Below are 22141 nucleotides of genomic sequence, written 5' to 3' on the forward strand. Positions count from 1 at the left end.
GCTGGTGTAAAATTGAAGTTAAACGCTACTTAAGAAGCTCATAGGCCCTTGGGGTCCTAGGAAGAAGAACAGTTTATAAAATTATGATCACTGGCCTGTGGTTTACTAACAGAGTCAGAGTTTTAGTGTATGTGTTTAGTCAACTAAGTTTTTCTTATGAAGTATTTAAAACATACAAAAGACTATAAAGTGTGGTAGGAAGTAGGGGTTTAAATGAGTTTCCCCCTATAGATAGCTTTTTGTACAGCACATCTTTTAATCCTTCTCCAAAGTCTGTAATGTCAAATTATCAACTTTTTTTCTATACATGGTAAGTATGTTTCAGGGGCTGTCTATTCTATTCTATTCTATTCTATTCTATTCTATTCTATTCTATTCTATTCTATTCTATTCTATTGGTCTGTTTGTCTATCCTTGTACCAATATTATACCACCTATGTATTGAAGCCTCAAATACCATTTGGCACAGCTCTGTGTTCATCTTTATCAGGAATGTTTTGTCCATTTTTGACTTTTGCTTATTCTTACAAATTTTAGAATCATGTTGTCAGATTCCATGGAAAGCCCCACTGAGATACCTTCCTGTTGCCTAATTACTGTAGCTTTACAATAATTCCTCTACCAAGTTGGACAAATTCTACCACCTGTTCTTCTTCACAGATGGCTATTTTTGATCCTTTGTTTTTCCATGTTGATTTTAGGATTGACTTATTGAGAACCACCAATAATCAAAATAACTCCTGCAGGCATACTGATTGGAATTTCATTGAATATATGAATGATGGGGTGAGTGGGCTGCCTTTCTTCCCACTCTCCATCATGGTATAATTCTCCATTTATTTAGGTCTTGTTTGGTGCTTCAGTGAATATTTTGTAATTCTCTCCAGGAAGATGTTATTTTGGTGGTTCCCAAAACCACCCTGAGGTTCAGTGCTTTATTAGAAGGACTCAGGATTCAGCATTCAGTGGCACTCACAGCTAAGACTTATTATACCAAAAGGCTATGAAGCAAACTCAGTAAAAGGAAAAGGCACACAGGTCAAAGTTCAGAGGAAATCAGGCACACAAGTTACTAGGAGTCTTCCACCAGTGGAGTCACACAGGACACATTTAATTCTTCTAGTAACAAGTTGTGACAACATGTATGAAGCATTGTCTATCAGAGACTTGATACTCAATGTTATTACTGGGGGTTGGTCATATGGGCACCTTCTGCCCACCATGTACCAAAATCCCAGACTCCAAGAAATAAAGCAGGTATTCACACACCACATCAGATTTATGCACCACATTGTTTACACAGATAGTTTAGGTGTGTGAGCCCCTCTTATCATTTGAGGGAAGTTTTATATCAATATAAGAAACCCTCCAAGTTCTCAGGTGCCAGCCAAGGGCCAACCGTATAAGCAGGCCTTTTTTTTTTTTTTTTTTTTTAATTGTTTAATTTACATCTAAGTTAGTTAGCATATGGTGCAACAATGATTTCAGGAGGAGATTCCTTAAGCCCCTTCCCCATTTAGACCATCTCCCCTCCCACAACCCCTCCAGCAACCCTCTGTTTATTCTCTATGTTTAAGGGTCTTTTATGTTTTGTCCCCCTCCCTGTTTTGATATTATTTTTGCTTCCCTTCCCTTGTGTTCATCTGTTTGGTATCTTAAAGTCCTCATATGAGTGAAGTCATATGATAGTTGTCTTTCTCTGACTAATTTTGCTTAGCATAATACCCTCTAGTTTCATCCACACAGTTGCAAATGGCAAGATTTTGTTCTTTTTGATTGCTGAGTAATACTCCATTGTGCGTGTGTGTGTGTGTGACACACACACCACATTTGGGCTCTTTCCATACTTTGACTATTGTCGATAGTGCTACTGTAAACATTGGGGTACATGTGCTCCTTTGAAACAGCATACCTGTATCCCTTGGGTAAATACCTAGTTGTGCAGTTGCTGGGTCATAAGGAAGTTCCATTTTTAATTTTTTGAAGAACCTCCATACTGTTTTCCAGAGTGGCTGCACCAGTTTACATTCCCACCAGCAGTGCAAAAAGGTTCCTCTTTCTCTGCATCCTCGCTAACATCTGTTGTTGCATGAACTGTTAATGTTAGCCATTCTGACAGGTGTAAGGTGGTATCTCATTGTGGTTTTGATTTGCATTTCCCTGATGATAAGTGATGCAGAGCATTTTTTCCATGTGCCTGTTTGCCATCTGGATATCTTCTTTGGAGAAGTGTCTGTTCATGTCTTTTGCCCATTTCTTCACTGGATTATTTGTTTTTTGGGTGTTGAGTTTGATTAAGTTCTTTACAACAAGCAGGCCTTTCTAAGAATAGCAGTTTCAGACCTATTATGCTCTTTCCTGCATAGATCTATTCCTAAGTATAACTGTGGATGGAATCCTTTTCTTTTTTTCTTTCTTTTTTTTTTTTTTTTTGTTATTTTCTATTTGACTATTTCTGGTGAGTAGGAATACATTAATTTTTTAAAGTTGATTTGATACTAGAAAACAGGCCTAATACCTTTTTTAAATTTTAATAGCTTACCCATAGATTCTCTTAGATTTTCTAAATAAATAAAATAGTCATCATCTGCAAACACATTTTCATCTCTTCACATCAATTATTTTGCCACTTAAAAATTTTTTTTTACTGTTTAGTACTTCCAGTACAATACTGACAAGCATCTCTGTTCTCTCTTAAATTACTTGAAATGCTGGGACAATATTTTAAAATTATTTTGGTAGGAAAAGAGTGGAAGGTATTAATAGTTGCTGTATCTGAGTAGTAGTATGTGAATGATTTTTATTGTCTTTTTCATACTTTTTGTATTTTCCAGATGTTCTGTCATGAACATGCATTACTTTTAAAATTAAAAACAAATATCCTGGGGCATCTGGGTGGCCTAGTCGGTTAAGTGTCTGACTCTTGATTTCGGCTTAGGTCATGATCTCATGGTTCTTGAGATCAAGCGCCGCATCAGGTTCTGGGCTGATAGTGTGGAGCCTGCTTGGGATTCTCTTGGCTCTCCTCTCTCTGCCCCTCCCCCACACTCTTTCAAAATAAATAAATGAACATTTAAAAAAATAAAATGAAAAACAATTTTATTAAAAAAATTTTTTTTCAATGTTTACTTTTGAGAAACAGAGCCAAGGGAGGGGCAGAGACAGAGGGAGACACAGCATCCAAAGCAGGCTCCGGGCTCTGAGCTCTCAGCACAGAGTCTGACTCTGAGCTCGAACTCACAGACTGTGCAATCATGACCTGAAGTTGGACACTTTAACCAACTGTCACCCAGGCACCCCACAAATTTTATTTTTAAATTGTCTCAAAATATTGTTTCCCCTTTTGAGATGTAAATTTGGTAAACACATAAGTAGGTGGCTTTGGTGATTCAATAAAAATGAAATACTGTATTAGTATCTCTGTATCTTTACTTGTGTAACCCTAAGTTGAACATGAACAAACTTTTGACCAAGAAGCTCAAGAAACAAAAGAGAATCAATTTTTGAGAGCAGTGGTATTCACGCATAGTGGGGACTGCCTCAATACAGTCGGAGCTCTCTGACCTTTAAGATCTGCCTTCTGCATATTTCAGTCCTTCTGCCCTTCTTAGGCAGGAGGTGCTGGCAGAAACAGCTAGACATACTATGGAATCTTTGACGCGTGTTTGCTGGTTGAAAGAATTCCTTCCGAGCCTCTGTTATAGTCACTGTTGCTATGGCTGGGACAGAGAATAGACCCTTTAATTAGCTCCCTTCATCCTTTCCAGCTCTGGGTCCAGCCAGGAGTTGGAGGGCCATATCCTTTCCTAAGTGTACAGGAAAAAGTTTGGGGAGGAAAGTGGAATTGGAGTTGGCACTCGAAGTGGAGAAGAAAGCATCCAAATCGTGGGGACGATCTGTCATCCGCAGGAAGCATGATCAGAGACTATGCGCAAACTTAAAATAGTCAGATGCAGTATTTCCCCTGGAATCTAACAGTTAATTTCCCTGGTGCCAAAGTTTACCATATAAAGACAGATTTCCATTGTATTCTTTTTCTCTTTATGTGACTGTAGATTCAGAGTTAATAAGTAAAGTTTGTTCCTTAGCACTGCAGTCTACATTACATACACCTTAGGGATTTTTGTATGTACGTCAGGCTTTTCTCTGGAGGGATCCTCTTCCATCATGTTCTTTTTATCTCTTTCATTTTGATCCTGTGTCTTTCCAGTGTTTCCTATTTTAAAATAAACATGTTTATTGTTCATTGCTTATTTTGAGCAGAAAACTTGTTTAAAATAATGTATTCTTGCTAAATTTATTTGGCTGTGGTTTTAATTATTCTCAAGGAATTCTGTTTATCCACTTAACAGGCAGGTCTCTAATTTGAACTGTTCTTTGTTAAAGATGTTTGAAATTAGAAATGTTACTCTAGCAAATATTATTCTAGTGGTTTTTGAGGTTTACTGTGTTGAAAAACTGACTTTAGGAGAGGTTGAGCAGGACGGCCCACCTTCTGCCTCCTGAATCAGATGCCCTGAAAGGCGGGACTCAGGCAATTGTATGTTTGAGCTCACTGATGTAGAAACGGAGTTTGAGAATCACTGCAACATTCACCTCCTTAAGTTATTAGCGACTTTATTTTAAATAACTAAAATCGAATTATAGTTCGTATTTTATAAGTTAGTTCCAAAACAACCCCGATAAACATCACTTAAATGATACCATGGCTATTCATAGACTTGAAGTGACATTTACATATTTGAAAATATTTTTTTAAATCTACATTAATAAGGGGCACCTGGGTGGCTCAGTCAGTTAAGCATCTGACTTCGGCTCAGGTCATATGTTACAGTTCCTGAATTCGAACCTGAGTTGGGCTCTGTGCTGACAGGTCAGAGCCTGGAGCCTGCTTAGGATTCAGTGTCTCCCTCTCTCTCTGCCCCAACCCCGCTTGCACTCTGTCTCTGTCTCTCAAAAATGAATAAATGTTAAAAAATTAAAAAAAAATCTACATTAACAAAAGTTATCCTAGAGTTACTGTAATGTAAACAATTCTGATGCAGGAATAGATTAAAGGAGCAAAATAGAGTCTATGTATGTTCATACATATGAAAATTTATAATATTATAAAGATTGCTTATTAAATCAGTTGGATTGTTGGATTATTGAAAAAATAGAGCTGGATGAATAATGAATAATGATTATACTAAAAGAATCTATTACTGCCAGATGACTCAAAGATTTAAAACCATGAAAGTTCCAGGGGCACCTGGGTGGCTCAGTCATTTGAGAGTCCAACTCTTGATTTCAGCTCAAGTTATGATCTCATGGTTTGTGAGTCTGAGCCCTGCGTCAGGCTCTGTGCTGATGGTGTGGAGCCTGCTCGGGATTATCTCTCTCTACCTCTCCCCTACTCACGCTCTCTCTCTCTCTCTCTCTCTCTCTCTCTCTCAAAATAAATAAACTTAAAAATAAATAAAATCATGAAAGTTTCAGAACAAAAAGACACAGATGAATTAGTTGTATAGACTTGGAATGGGAAGACCTTTCTAAGCATGATAGAAAACTGAAAGCCATAATAGAAAAGATTAATAAATTTGAGAACATAAAAGTTAAATTTTCTAGATAGTTAAATAAGTTTTCTATATAGTTAAATATTCTATAAAAACGAAAAGAGAAATAAAACCAACCAAACAAAAAAAAAGTGTAAAAATACCCAACAGGGAAAATATTTGTCATACATGAGACAGACAAAAGACTACTTTTTTAAGTTTCCTCAGTCTGTATGTTGCTTAAAAATTGCTGAATTTCAGGTGGTGGCAGATTGGTGGGAGAATTAGACACATATATGTGCACACACATACACACACAAATGTGCATGCATACAAACTTACAGGTTCGCATTTAGTCACGTAAGCCCCTATGGAAAGGAGGTATTTTCTCAGAGCAGTTGTGGGTCAAAATCATGGTGTGGCTGTTGCATAGGCCCTCATTTTCCTACTTGCCTGTATTGTGGCTGTGATGCTCTCCATGCAAATAAAGTCACCCTAGAGATGAGACAACAGCCAATTCCTGCTACATTTTGGCCACACCACCACCTTTCATACTGGGGCTTTGTAACACCCATCTGGGAAGAACTTAAATCATCTGTACTTTTCCTCTGAAGGAAATATTTATAAACACGGGGCTTTCCTGGTTTTGAACTTAAGTCCCATCAGCAGACTGGTCTGAGGGATCCCCACAGATCCCTCAGAGCCACATCTCTGCCCTCGGCTCTCTTGTATCCAGGAGGGCAGTTTTCCACCCAAGCCCCACATAGCACAAGATAGGATAGGAAAACAGGCAGAAGACATGAATCGGCAGTTCACAGGAAAAGAAATATAAATATGTGGTGTACTAAATGCCTCACCTCAGTCATAATTAAGGAAAAAACAACTAAAACAAAAATGAGATGCCTTTTTCCCCTTAATCAGGTTGACAAAGATGGAGAAGTTCCATGGCATGTAGGGTTGTCAAGGTTGTGGAGGAACGAATCCCACACATGAACACTGATGCTGGGAGTGTACATTGTCAAAATCCATTTGGAGGCAGTTCACAAGTACTGATGAAATTTCCAGTGTGTATGTTCCTTGGCCCAGAAATTTCACTTGTAGGAATTTTCCTTAAGGCTTTTCATACAAGTTCAGAAAGATATGTACAAGGATGGTTTTATAGTGGTTTTTTTTTTTTTTTGGCAAAAAAAAAAAAATTGAAACAAACTAATACTTCATCAAAAAGGGGCTGGTTAAATAAATTGTGGTCTATGTCTTGGTGGAAAACTGCAAAAATGAAAAAGTAATAGAGCCCTTTGTATTGATATGGAAAGAGTCAAGACACTGAGTGAAAACAATGAACCATGTATCAGAATGTGTAGAATGATTCTGTTTATGGGTAAAAAATGCATGTGTGTATGTGTGCACATATATGGACAGTATTTTTTTTTAATTTAATTTTTTTTTTTTTAATTTGCATCCCAACTAGTTAGCATATAGTGCAACACTGATTTCAGGAGATTTCCTTAGTGCCCCTTCCCCATTTAGCCCATCCCCCCTCCCACAACCCCTCCAGTAATCCTCAGTTTGTTCTCCATATTTATGAGTCTCTTCTGTTTTGTCCCCCTCCCTGTTTTTATATTATTTTTGTTTCCCTTCTCTTATGTTCATCTGTTTAGTCTCTTAAAGTCCTCATATGAGTGAAGTCATATGATTTTTGTGTTTCTCTGATGGACTAATTTCACTTAGCATAATACCCTCCTGTTCCATCCACATAGTTGCAAACGGCAAGATTTCATTCTTTTTGATTACTGAGTAATCCTCCATTGTGTGTGTGTGTGTGTGTGTGTGTGTGTGTGTGTGTGTATACACCAACCACATCTTCTTTATCCATTCATCCGTCGATGGACATTTGGGTTCTTTCCATACTTTGGCTATTGTTGATAGTGCTGCTATAAACATGGGGGTTCATATCCCCCTTCGAAACAGCACACCTGTATCCCGTGGATAAATTCCTAGTAGTGCAATTGCTGGGTCATAGGGTAGTTCTATTTTTAGTTTTTTGAGGAACCTCCATCCTGTTTTCCAGAGTGGCTGCACCAGCTTGCATTCCCACCAACAATGCAAAAGAGATCTTCTTTCTCTGCATCCTCGCCAACATCTGTTGTTGCCTGAATTGTTAATGTTAGCCATTCTGACAGGTGTAAGGTGGCATCTCATTGTGGTTTTGATTTGTATTTCCCTGATGATGAGTGATGTTGAGCATTTTCTCATGTGTCGGTTGGCCATCTTGATGTCTTCTTTGGAGAAGTGTCTGTTCATGTCTTTTGCCCATTTCTTCACTGGATTATTTGTTTTTTGGGTGTTGAGTTTGATAAGTTCTTTATAGATTTTGAATACTAACCCTTTATCTGATATGTCCTTTGCAAATATCTTCTCCCATTCTGTCGGTTGCCTTTTAGTTTTGCTGATTGTTTCCTTCGCCATACAGAAGCTTTTTAGTTTGATGAGGTCCCAGTAGTTCGTTTTTGCTTTTGTTTCCCTTGCCTCTGGAGACGTGTTGAATAAGAAGTTGCTGTGGACGGGGCGCCTGGGTGGCTCAGTCGGTTAAGCGTCCGACTTCAGCTCAGGTCACGATCTCGCGGTCCGTGAGTTCAAGCCCCGCGTCGGGCTCTGGGCTGATGGCTCAGAGCCTGGAGCCTGCTTCCGATTCTGTGTCTCCCTCTCTCTCTGCCCCTCCCCCATTCATGCTCTGTCTCTCTCTGTCTCAAAAATAAATAAACATTAAAAAAAAAATTAAAAAAAAAAAAAAAAAAGAAGTTGCTGTGGCCAAGATCAGAGAGGTTTTTGCCTGCTTTCTCCTTGAGGATTTTGATGGCTTCCTGTCTTACATTGAGGTCTTTCATCCATTTTGAGTTTTTGTGTATGGTGTAAGAAAGTGGTCCAGGTTCATTCTTCTGCATGTCGCTGTCCAGTTTTCCCAGCACTACTTGCTAAAAAGACTGTCTTTATTCCATTGGATATTCTTTCCTGCTTTGTCAAAGATTAGTTGGCCATACGTTTGTGGGTCCATTTCTGGGTTCTCTATTCTATTCCATTGATCTGAGTGTCTGTTTTTGTGCCAGTACCATACCGTCTTGATGATGACGGCTTTGTAGTATAGCTTGAAGTCTGGGATTGTGATGCCTCCTGCTCTGGTTTTCTTTTTCAAGATTGCTTTGGCTATTCAGGGTCTTTTCTGGTTCCATACAAATTTTAGGATTGTTTGTTCTAGCTCTGTGAAGATGCTGGTGTTATTTTGATAGGGATTGCATTGAATATGTAGATTGCTTTGGATAGTATCGACATTTTAACAATATTTGTTCTTCCTATCCAGGAGCATGGAATCTTTTTCCATTTTTTTGTGTGTCTTCAATTTCTTTCATAAGCTTTCTATCATTTTCAATGTATAGATTTTTCACCTCTTTGGTTAGATTTATTCCTAGGTATTGTATGGTTTTTTTGTGCAACTGTAAATGGGATCGATTCCTTGATTTCTCTTTCTGTTGCTTCATTGTTGGTGTATAGGAATGCAACCAATTTCTGTGCGTTGATTTTATATCCTGCAACTTTGCTGGATTTATGAATCAATTCTAGCAGTTTTTTGGTGGAATCTTTTGGGTTTTCCATATAGAGTATCATGTCATCTGCGAAGAGTGAAAGTTTGACTTCCTCCTGGCCGATTTGGATGCCTTTTGTTTCTTTGTGTTGTCTGACTGCAGAGGCTAAGATTTCCAATACTATGTTGAATAACAGTGGGGAGAGTGGACATCCCTGTCTTGTTCCTGACCTTAGGAGGAAAACTTTCAGTTTTTCCCCATTGAGGATGATATTAGCATTGGGTCATTCACATATGGCTTTTATGATCTCGAGGTAGTCTCCTTCTACCCCTACTTTCTTGAGGGTTTTTATCAGGAAAGGATGCTGTATTTTGCCAAATTCTCTCTGTGTCTATTAAGAGGATCTTATGATTCTTGTCCTTTCTTTTATTGATGTGATGAATCATGTTAATTGTTTTGCAGATATTGAACCAGCCCTGCATCCCAGGTATAAATCCCACTTGGTTGTGGTGAATAATTTTTTTTAATGTATTGTTGAATCCACTTGGCTAATATCTTGTTGAGGATTTTTGCATCCATGTTCATCAGGGATATTGGTCTGTAGTTCTCCTTTTTAGTGGGGTCTGTCTGGTTTTGGAATCAAGGTAATGCTGGCTTCATAGAAAGAGTTTGGAAGTTTTTCTTCCATTTCTATTTTTTGGAACATCTTCAAGAGAAAAGGTGTTAACTCTTCCTTAAATGTTTGGTAGAATTCCCCTGGAAAGCCATCTGGCCCTGGAGTCTGTTTTTTTTGGAGATTTTTGATTACTAATTTGATTTCTTACTGGTTATGGGTCTGTTCAAATTTTCTATTTCTTCCTGTTTCAATTTTGGTAGTGTATATGTTTCTAGGAATTTGTCCATTTCTTACAGATTGCCCATTTTATTGGCATATAATTGCTCATAATATTCTCTTGTTATTGTTTTTATTTCTGCTGTGTTGGTTGTGATCTCTCCTCTTTTATTCTTGGTTTTATTTATTTGGGTCCTTTCCTTTTTCTTTTTGATCAAACTGGCTAATGGTTTATCAATTTTGTTAATTCTTTCAAAGAACCAGCTTCTGGTTTCATTGATCTGTTCTACTGTTTTTTTTGGTTTTGATAGCATTAATTTCTGCTCTAATCTTTATTATTTCCTGTCTTCAGCTGGTGTTGGGTTTTATTTGCTGTTCTTTTTCCAGCTCTTTAAGGCGTAAGGTTAGGTTGTGTATCTTTCTTCCTTCTTTAGGAAGGCCTGGATTGCTATATACTTTTCTCTTATGACTGCCTTTACTGCGTCCCAGAGGTTTTGGGTTGTGGTGTTATCATTTTCATTGGCTTCCATATACTTTTTAATTTCCTCTTTAACTTCTCGGTTAGCCCATTCATTCTGTAGTAGGATGTTCTTCAGTCTCCAACTATTTGTTACCTTTCCAAATTTTTTCTTGTGGTTGATTTCGAGTTTCATAGAGTTGTGGTCTGCAAATGTGCATGGTATGATCTTGATCATTTTGTACTTACTTAGGGCTGATTTGTGTCCCAGTATATGGTCTATTCTGGAGAATGTTCCATGTGCACTGTAGAAGAATGTATATTCTGCTGCTTTAGGATGAAATGTTCTGAATATATCTGTTAAGTCCATCTTGTCCAATGTGTCATTCAAAGCCACTGTTTCCTTGTTGATTTAAAAAAAAATTTTTTTAACATTTATTCATTTTTTTTTAACGTTTATTTATTTTTGAGACAGAGAGAGAGACAGAGCATGAACGGGGGAGGGTCAGAGAGAGGGAGACACAGAATCTGAAACAGGCTCCAGGCTCTGAGCTGTCAGCACAGAGCCCGACGCGGGGCTTGAACTCACGGACCACGAGATCATGACCTGAGCCGAAGTCGGCGGCTTAACCGACTGAGCCACCCAGGCGCCCCTAACATTTATTCATTTTTGAGAGTGAGAGAGACAGAGCATGAGCGAGGGAAGGCCAGAGAGAGAGGGAGACACACAATCCAAAGCAGGCTCCAGGCTCTGAGCTGTCAGCACAGGGCCCTATGCAGAGCTCAAACTCATGGACTGTAAGATTATGACCTGAGCTGAAGTCAGATGCTCAACTGACTGAGCCACCCAGGCACCCCTCCTTGTTGATATTTTGATTAGATGATATGTCCATTGCTGTGAGTGGGGTGTTGAGGTCTCCTACCATTATGGTATTACTATCCATGAGTTTCTTTATGTTTGTGATCGATTTATATATTTGGCTGCTCCCACATATATATATGTGTGCACATATATGAACAGAATTTCTTGAAAAATACTCAAGAAACTATTCACAGAACCTCTGTGACTGGATTTGGGGAAGGGACTTTTATAACTTTTTGCAATGTTTACATTTATTTAGCATAAACACATATTTTACAATAACACATTTGAAAAACTACATGAGACTGCCAAAAAAATTAGTTTCAGTCTAAAACTCCTCAAGATTACATAAATTAATTATGTGCCCATCAATCAAGTGTACAAACACTCCCAAATAATTTTATAGGACTAATTTTAGAGAACTGAAAGTCTTGAAACAATTATCCATTCAGGCTGGAGTCTTTTTGCATTGGACTGAATTGTGTCCCTCCCAAATTACTATGTTGAAGCTCTAACCCCCAGTGTGATGGCAGAGTTGAGGCCTTTTGAGATAATTAGGTTTAGAGGTGGTTGTGAGGGTGGGGCTCTGATGGTGGGATTAATGCCCTTGAATGAAGAGACACCAGAGTGTGCTGGTGGCTAGTTCTGTCTCCCTTCCTCTCTGTCATATGAGGACACAGTGAGAAGGTGACCCTCTATAAGCCAGTAAGAGGGTCCTCACTAGATTCCTGCCATACTGGCATCTTGATCTTGGACTTATAGCCTCCAAATCTGTGGGAAAATAAATTTCTGTTGATTAAGCCACCTAGTCTATGGTATTTTGTCATAGCAGCCCAAGCAGACTGATACACCAACTTTGGCAGCTGTAACACTGAAGCCCTTCACTGTGGGATGTTGTTACCCCAGAAACCATAAAAGTAATGTTCATTGGGCCCATGTCTCATGGGGCCATTAAATTCAGTGGTCAGGTTGCTGCCTAGGTGTGGAGATTCTTCTTTGGAAGGACAGAATCTTAATCTGCTCAGGCTGTTGTAACAAAATACCATAAACTGGGTGGCTTAAAGAACATAAATTTATTTCTCACAATTCTGGAGGCTGGAAAGTCTAAGATCAAGGTGCTGGCCAATTCATATCCTGGGGAGGGCTCTTTTCCTGCTCTATAGACAAACTCCTTTCTACATCCTTACATGGTAGGGAGAGAGATTATCTCTTTGATGTCTCTTCTTTAAGGGCTTCAGCCTTATGATCTAAATACCTCCCAAAGACTCTATTCCAAATACTATCGCCTTGGAGAATATGAATATGAATTTAGGGGGGACAGAAACATTCAGTCTATAGGAAGGAAGGATTTGGTGTGTGTGCGGGGGTGGGGAGTGAGGTGCTTTCAATGTCTCAATGTCATGTGTTCTTTCAAGTCTTACAAGGCTTTTGTTTTACCAAAAAGTAGAAAATATACTTCTAATGAAAGTCTTTATTATTCATGCTTTTCAATGGGTTCTTATATTCCTAAAATATTAAAGGATATTTGGAATAGCTGCACGTAAAAGCAGTGTAAAATACAGGAGAGAATGACCTCACAACTAATGAATATATCAGCCTTGTGTTTTGAAAAAAAAAATTTAGTTATTTTTTTTAGCTACAAACAATGAATGAAAATGCCTCTTCTCTTAAAGAACTAAATCCTGGCAGGACTTTGAATAAGAATTTCAAATATAAAGTATGGGAACAGATATACATCCAGAATGAGTTTGGATCAACTCAGAAATGTTTTACTGGGGTTTTATGGAACGAATCAATATCACCCCCCTTCATCACTCCAGGTGATACAAGATTCAGAAAAATGGAAGATAAACCATTAACTTTATTACTGATAACAGCAGAATTGGAGCATGTGGCTTTAGATGTGTGACAAAAAGGACTTGATAGTCTCTGAGTTAGACAGCCTTATCCACCCAGACATGACTGTGCAACCTGCAGAACTTCTGTCCCTGGGAGAGCCCCCTCCACCTGGCAGGGAAGAACAGGGGGGCATGTGACAGGCAGGTTGGCTTCCAAAGAGGTCCAGAAGGGGCTGAGACAAGCATGCTGAGTTTGCCTTCTGGGAATGAGTGAGTAGGAGTGGGAAGAAAGGCCTCAAATATTTTAATATCAGTATTTCTCAAAGTGTGGCCCAGGGATTCCCAGGGATCCCCAAGACCCTGTCAGAGGGTCCACAAGGTCAAAACTGGTTTCATATTGCTAAATATTGATGATATTGGTGATAATGGATGTCATTTTTTGATACTGAATAACAAAATGCATTTAATCTCTGTACCGTCCCCTCAGCTGTGCTGTGAACCTGAAACTGCTCTAAAAATAATAAAGTCCTGAAATAAAAAACCATACTGAGGTCCACAGAGGTTAAAAAAAATTCTGTGTAATAAGAAAGCATTGTGTGGTGCTTGCTTCTCACAATAAAATATGTTATGATTAAAATCTAACAAAAGATAGGAGTTGTCATCTGGTAAGAATGAGTGAGAGGTTCCCACAATGAGTGTCATATAAATTGAGAGGCGGAAAGAGTTATGTGAAGTGAGGGCCTTAGGGATATCTTCATGAGGGCTGTGGAGCCTGCACTGGCCTTGAAGGTGTATTTGAGAGCTAAGACAGTAATAACATTAAATGCATTGATTTATGATTATCAGGAGGACTCCCGGTCTCTCTGCTACCGCTCTTCTCCCCTTTTGTGTCTCCTGTGTGTAGCCACCAAGTTATTCTTTAAAAATGTAAATACAACCATGCTGCTTCTTGGTTCCATCCTTCCTTCCCTCTCTCTTCGCCTCTATTCACATCCGTTAGACTTGCCTGACATTATATTACCTACTTGTTCATTTGCTTCTCTTCCTACCCACTGTAACCTTGAGGATAGCAACTTTATCTTTTTGTTTGCATTCTGTCCTCAGGGCCTAGAACAGAGTCTGGCACATAATAGGCTCTCAATATTTGTTGAATCAAGTAAAATAAATCAGCCAGAAAAAAAAAATTTTTTTTTCTCAGCAATAAAGTGTCACTCTTCTTCTTGATGGAGAATAGGAAATGAACAATATTTCATCAGCAGCTGAATACTACAAAGAAGTTTTGAAACAGGACAATACTCATGTGGAAGCCATTGCATGCATTGGAAGCAACCACTTTTATTCTGATCAACCAGAAATAGCTCTCCGGTTTTACAGGTGTGCTTTACAGTCTTTTTGTAGAACTCCTTTCCTGTGAAATACTGGTGAAACTATAATGGAATGAAAATGTAGACAGGTAATGCATAGACCACGTCTATAGGAGACTAAAAGTTCAAGCACCCAGATGTTTGATGAGCATTAAAGGGACATCTAATAATTCGAACATGCTCAGATATTGGCATCTTGCAGAAACATACCTGGATAATTGAGTTTTTAACACCATGGCATTGTATGAATCAGCCACCCACTGATTCCATTAATCCCACCACATACAATATAAAGGCCCCGAAGCTGAAATAGTGACAAGATTTGCAAAGAGCAGTGGATGCCAGCTTCTGAGCTCTGATGAGGACCTGAAACAGGTTCCCCTCTTCTGTGAAGTGTTGTCAACTCTTGTCCAAATAATTTTTCAAAGTCTAAATATGTTCTTATCTCTGGTTCTCTTTTGAGAACATCCTTATTTCATCCTACAGATGGTTTCTGAGATTAATTTTTAAATTTTGATTTTCTCTTCCACCCCTAGGTAATATACCAGGAGATAACTGGCAGCTGACGAGAGTTCTTTCCAAATATATGTTAGAAGCATAAAATATAAAATGAATGCTGCCTTAGGCATATGCAGCTGACTCTACACCTCCATCCCCCAAATGGGTCATGGATTTTCCTCAGGGCATCTGGGGTGGATTTTCCTTGGCTTATTTGAACTCTATTGCCCATTGTCCTTTGGGATTAATGATGCATAGAAGCAAACTGGTTTTTTGAGCCCTAGCATGAAAGCTAAGTGAATAATGTAGGGATCCACTGATGGTCTTGTCTTCCTCGATGGAAGCTCATCAGAAGGTCCCTAGACACAGCTAAATGACGAAGTACAGATAACCAAAACCAAGATTCAATTCAGCTGAAAACTTGGGGGTAAATCCTAAACACAACTCTTAGATTAGGGGTATTAGGGGTTTACTAATTGTCACCAAAACTTTATGAAGCAAAATGCTTTGGGTTTTCCTTTAGGTCACTCTTTTGTATTTTGGTTCTCTAACAGAGCTTTTGGAGGAAAAAACTCATGTATGTTGCTTCAGACTTTGTCCTCTGGACATATTTCCCGTGACTAGTAACATTAAAAAAGACACGCTTTTGTATTTGCAGAATGTTTTTTCATTTACTATAATACTTTCTATTTCTATTCCTTGGGCATGTTAAAAATTATAAAACATTCATTTCTAACTTTGTAAAAAAAAAATAGGTCTTAATATTTATCAAGTTGGTCTGACACCAATATATGCTCTTTTTCAAAAAGGCGGCTCCTGCAGATGGGTGTCTATAACTGCCAGCTTTTTAACAATCTGGGACTCTGCTGCTTCTATGCCCAGCAGTATGATATGACTCTGACCTCATTTGAACGTGCCCTTGCTCTGGCTGAAAACGAAGAAGAGGCAGCTGATGTCTGGTACAACTTGGGACATGTGGCTGTGGTAGGTTTTTTCTCTCTCATATTATTTCCGGTGTAGAAAAGGTAGCCATAAATTAGTTTGAAGACCTTTTCAGATCCCATCAATCCAGGTTTGGTTATGGGCTTGTGTAGCAATGTAGCGATTTCTAAGGGTCACCAGAACTCATTTTATTTTCTCAAGTTAAATCCTCTTACCTACAATTCACACTTGATTATGATCGGTACTTGTTGCTTGGTAGCAGCAAAGACTCACGTGAGGAAAGAAGGGAGGAAGCGTGTGGATCCGCGGATGCGAATACAAGCTTTTTTTTCTTCCTTTTTTTTTTTTTTTTATATGAACTTTATTGTCAAATTGGTTTCCATACAACACCCAGTGCTCCTCCCAACGGGTATGCTTTTCTTTTCAAGGGCATCGGAGATACGAATTTGGCCCATCAGTGCTTCAGGCTCGCTCTGGTCAACAACAATAACCACGCTGAGGCCTACAACAACCTGGCCGTGCTGGAGATGCGGAAGGGCCACGTGGAGCAGGTCAGTGAACTACAGTGGCTCAGTGGCTAATCCGGTTTCTCCACAGAAATGTCGTCAGGGGTAGCTATCTTTACATGCTATAGTTTATAAAATTGAGCTCTAGAGGCTCACTGGCCTGGATTTGAATCCCAGCTCTGTCACATTAGTGATGTGACCTTGGACAAGTTACTTAACCTTTCTGGTTTTTTCTTAACCTTTGGTTTTGTCAGGACAAACCTGCATCGCCCCAAGTCTTCCCTGTCTTAGTGAACTGTGACACAATTGGTGAATTGTGAACTGTGACCAGCTGGGTGCTCAAACCAAAATCCTAAGAGCCAACCTTGAAAGCACTCAGTTCCTGCCACCTCACCCCATCATGTCTGACAAGCCCTGTCAGTTCTTTCTCCAGGTCACATCCCAGATGTGGCCACTTTTCTCCACCACTGCCACCCTTCTCCAAACTGTACTCCTCTCCTGCCTGAACTCGACTACAGGAGTCTCCTAGCTGCTCTTTTGGTCTCCGCTTGCATCAGCAAGTAATTGTACCCTATAACACATCCTCCTCACAACAGCTGAAGGGATTTTTGTTTTTAAACAAGAAAGATTTGGGGGCACCTGGGTGACTCAGTCTGTTAAGCATCCGACTTTTGATGTCAGCTCAGGTCTTGATCTCAGGGTTGTGAGCTCAAGCCCCGTGTTGGGCTCTGCACTGGGCATGAAGCCTACTTAAAAAAAAAAAAAATCAAATAAAACAATAATTTTCTACTACTTTGCTCAGCATCCTCCAAATGCTTTCCTTTTTGCTTGGAATGAAATATGGATTCAAACCTTGGCCTACAGGGCCTGCATCATCTGGCCTCTGGCTCTCTGTCAGACCACACGTTTTGTTACTTCTCCCTTCCTGCCAACTCTCAGACTTCTGGACACATCCAGAAGTCTGCTCTGCACATACGCTGTGCCTGTTCTTACTTTACGGCCTTTGGAATGTTCTTCTTTCAGATCCTGCGGCGACTTTTTCTTCTTTTTGTCATTTGAGTCTTAGCTTAATTGCCACCTCCCTACAAAGGTCATTTGAAACATCGGTTTAAAGGAGCCCTCCGCCACTGTCACATCTCCTATTTTTTCCTTCCAGTACTTATTTTATCAAATATGTTCATATGTATATGTAATGTGGCATGGCAGCCACATGAAAATAGGGACCTTGTTTCTCTTCCAGCTGCCAGATGTTCAACATCAAAAACAGTGTCTGGCAGGTGGTAGGTGCTGGGCCAGTATTTGTGAAATGAATGAACAGTATATAAAATGGGGTTAATAACAGAACCTGCAGGTGTTTGGGGAGGATTCGCTGATTATGCACGTAAAGCACTTGGCTTGGTAGCATAGTATTGAGCACGGGGCAGACGCTTAAAAAATCACTTTATCATAAAAAAGAAGTTTAAAAGGCTAAATACACTTATACAGTATTAGTGACAATCGAGGATAGATAAGTATTGCATTCCGAACTTTAGAGATGAAGAAACAGGGACTCCAGGAGGTAAGTGACATAGTGAACACCATGGCAGGAATGTTAACCTCTAACCTGGTCTCCTAAGCACAGCGATAAACTTGTAACAAAACAAGGAAATGAACATCCTTGGACATTACCTTTATGTCATCAGTTCCCCCAAATAAGACAGATTTGTATTTTATAAACAAAAACTAACTACAGATGACTCTTGAACAACACAGGATTAGGGCTGCTGACCCCTTCATGTAGTTGAAAATTCAAGTTTTACTTTTGACCTTCCCCCAAAACTTAACTAAGAGCCCACTGTTGACTAGAAGCCTTACCAAGAACATATGCAGTCCATCCACACATTGTCTTGTATGTTATATGTACTATGTTATCTTGTGTGTTATATGTACATATATTTTGTATGTTACATGTAGTCTACAGTAGAGTAAGCTAGAGAAAAGAAAATGTTATTCAGAAAATCATAAGGGAGAGAACACACATTAATAGTACTGTCCTGTATGTATTGGAAAAATCCACATGCAAGTGGACCCATGCAGTTCAAACCCGTGTTGTTCCAGGGTCAACTGTACTCCAAATGGGAACTTATTCTGCCATGGAACTTGACCTATCTCCATATGAAGCAAGTGCTTTTGTGATTTTTCTCTGTCCCCATGTCAGTGATCTTTGTTTCCTACTTATTACAGTTTCTCTAGTATTCAACCAATTTAAAATGTTTTGGTGAAAGATTTCATGCTACTAACCCCTATTTTATTATTAAAAATTATACATCAATTGAAAGAAAAATCGCTAATCATAAAACAAATCAATATCTACCATCCCATATGTTACTTTCCATTAAAAAAAAAGATGCACAATTTGTCCACAGGTCATGGATGGAGGTTTTGGGTTTAGTTACACGTTGGAGGGATATTCAGCAGTGTGGAATGGGGAGTCTGTGGTCCTAACAATGAATGTGTGAGCATCTCTTGTCTATCAGTGGTCCCTGCAATGCGTGATCGTTTGAGCCTGTAGGGGATGAAAAATGATGCGAATTTTGCTTCTTGAGTACATGAGATGACAGAGAGCTTGTCATTTTCAGTTGCACTCACTTGTTATTGTGAGGTCAACAGTGTATTAAATGCTCATCACCATTCTCCAGCACAGAACTTGGGGCTTAGAAATTTACTATTTTTAATTGTTTTTTGTAGCATCAGAGAACGAGTCATTAGAAGCCTAAGAAATCAATCAACAGCAATAAAACTAGAATAAGCCTTTTTTTGCATTGAGAAGATTGTATTTTGATTTGTCGTATTAAAATATAAACTTTACAAGAACAATGATTCTTGACTTTATAACTACTCTTAATTTTCTTCATATTTTGAAGCAATTTTATTATTAATATAATTTTGGCAAGATATAAGTATTGTATTTCGGTAAGTTGTGTTTCATGAGGCGTGTCATCTGTATTTATCACAGGATCATGTTTATTAAGGTCCTATCTTGGGTAAAAGACTCTTTTACCAAAAACAAAACCAAAAAACAAAAAAACCCATAATTACAAATATAGTGCTGATAGATGTTCATATATCCTTGGTCTTCTCTTCTTTCCTTTTTTTCTTTTTTTAAATACAGGCAAGAGCACTGTTACAAACTGCCTCATCCTTAGCACCCCATATGTACGAGCCACATTTTAATTTTGCAACGGTCTCTGATAAGGTATTTTCTTTCTTTATCAATTCCTCATCTGATCTGTTTCTTTTTCTTGGTTTTTAAAATACAGATAAGGAAATTCTAACGTTTTGAAAGAAGCGATTTTTTTAAACATTATATACACATGTCTTTCACTTGAAGGGATAGTTTGATACACTGTAAAGAAATTTATCACTGGATATGGACTAAACTTAATATTATAGATTGCATTATAGATTATCTGTTATAGATTACAGAATTATTTTATTTTTAAAATATGATATTTAGTCATGAAAAAATACTCCTTAAGTAACGCCTGGTTGAGGAGGGATTTAGTAATTGGCTTTTATTGCAAAGAAATCCTGTCTGTCATTATTGCTATAAAATTAGGGATATGGGTGAACAATGTGGGGAAAATACAACTGTTAATACTGTGTTACAAGTCAGTTAATAACCAAGAGCTAAAAGGAGCGCCGTTTTCAATAACAAGAGGAAAAACAGATAAAAAGTATCTGATAACTTTTACTCGGAAATCTTTCTTTTTAACATGGAAGAAAGGTGAGTTTCAAGGGTAAGGAAATGGCTAAAAATATTTGCTGTGTAAAGACTCTTTATAGACCAGAAGACATTATAAAAATGTCATTTTTTATAGCACGAACATCAAGCTATCCTAACTTGCATTTCTGCTTGGAAATAAGTTGTCATTTTCTTAAACATTATTTTTTTAAGTTTATTTATTTTGAGAGGGAGGGAGGGGCAGAGAGAGAGAGAGGGAAAGAGAGAATCCTGAGCATGCTCTGTGCTTGAACTTACGAACCATGAGATCAAGACCTGAGCCGAGATCCAGAGTCAGATGCTTGACCGACTGAGCCACCCAGGCGCCCCATAGAAGTAGTCATTTTTGAGTGTTCGTAAGTGCTAGCCCCTGTTCCAGGTGCTCCTATACACCATCTCGAGTTCTCCCAACAACCCTGCCACGTTCATTTCCCTCACCTTCCTGACTCGTGTTTTTATACAACTGTTGGTTCATTTACTGAACTTCTGCTACGTATCAGGCACTGTTGTAGGCACAGGATGTTAGTGAATAAAACAAAACGTCTACTTCATGCAGCTTACATTCTAACGGAACCCAGGGCTGCTTGAGCTTAAAAGACTCCCCTGGAGTCACATGGCCATGGCAGGTTCAAAATTTGTATCCAGACCCCAACGATGCCCAGGTGTTTTCCACAGCACTGTGCTGCCACTTAGTTAAACCACAAAGGGTTGATACCTTCCTTTCCCATATCACATTTTAATAATCTATAACTCAAATGAGAGATTTCTTTACACAGAAGGCTATACTTTCTTTAAGAGAAAATGGTATGTTAAAAAGAAATGCTATGATTTTTTAAAAAAAGAAACTCATGCTTTTAATATGCGTTATATGTTTCAAAAAAAAAACAAAAAAACCCTGCCAGATTTGAATTATCTAGTTTTGGGTGTGCACACACTAAAAAATTCTCACTTTTTTTATGAGCGCATGCATGAATCTAGATCTATTCAGATGGATCCAGATACTGTGTGTGCTTTTCTTTGGGACTGGACTTTAACACAAAAGTTTATTGAAAATCAGAGACAACTGATTACTTAAAAACTTCTAAAACCCCCACATTACTGGCACCCTTTAAAACCTCCCTGAGCATGTTATTGTATCTTTTTTTAAGGCTTATTTATTTTGAGAGAGAGAGAGAGAGAGATATGCAGGTGCACATGGGGGAGGGGCAGGGAGAGAAGGAGAGAGAGAGAATCCCAAGCAGGCTCCATGCCATCAGTGCAGAGACCAGGGCGGAGCTCCGACCCAGGAACTGTTGAGATCACGAGCTAAGTGAAATCAAGAGTCTCACACTTAACTGACTGAGCCACCCTAGTGCCCATAATCGTATCTTATATATAATAGTTTTTGCTTGAATTTTCTGTCTAAAAGATTATGCCCGAGGGGCGCCTGGGTAGCTCAGTCAGGGGAGCATCCAACTCTTGATTTCAGCTCAGGTCATGATGTCACAGTTTGTGAGTTCCAGCAGCCCCTGGTCAGGCTCTGCACTGATGGTGTGGGGCCTGCTTAGGATTCTCTCTCCTTCTTGCTCTGCCCCTCCCCTGCTCACACGGTCTCTCTCTCTCTCTCTCTGAAAATAAATAAACTTAAAAAAAAGAAGATAATGCCCTAGCCAAAATTTGTCTTTGTGGCACATTACAAATCCTTGTCCTAAGACATTCTGAAACTATATAGAGCTGGGTGTTGTAGTATGCAAATGTTATTTTATTTTTATAACACTGTCTGTGATAGGAAACGAAAACACAGGCTTATGAATTCATAACTAGACCGCTGTAATGGAGCAGAATTTATATGATTGGTTATTTTATATTTCTCATATTTTACAAGACTGAATTGTAATCTAGGTGAAAGGATTCTAGAATCAAAGAGCATAATCAAGCGATTTACCCTTAAGAACCCTTTGATTTTCTACAGTGTACAGATAGTACAT

At 38.8% G+C, this 22141-nt stretch overlaps 1 protein-coding gene across 6 annotated transcripts in view; it reads left to right on the forward strand.

The window, feature by feature from the left end:
- The window catches only part of TTC8 (tetratricopeptide repeat domain 8), a 59728-nt gene that overhangs the window by 36906 nt on the left and 681 nt on the right, over nucleotides 1–22141 (forward strand). For all 6 annotated transcript variants that reach the window (XM_058739971.1, XM_058739966.1, XM_058739968.1 and 3 more), the window contains 4 exons: nucleotides 14336–14475; nucleotides 15773–15947; nucleotides 16334–16456; nucleotides 19563–19646. In XM_058739971.1, coding sequence (XP_058595954.1) covers nucleotides 14336–14475; nucleotides 15773–15947; nucleotides 16334–16456; nucleotides 19563–19646 — 522 coding nt within the window. The remainder of the gene's footprint in view (nucleotides 1–14335; nucleotides 14476–15772; nucleotides 15948–16333; nucleotides 16457–19562; nucleotides 19647–22141) is intronic.

This window comes from Neofelis nebulosa, chromosome 7, assembly GCF_028018385.1.
Source record: "Neofelis nebulosa isolate mNeoNeb1 chromosome 7, mNeoNeb1.pri, whole genome shotgun sequence".
Lineage (NCBI taxonomy): Eukaryota > Metazoa > Chordata > Mammalia > Carnivora > Felidae > Neofelis > Neofelis nebulosa.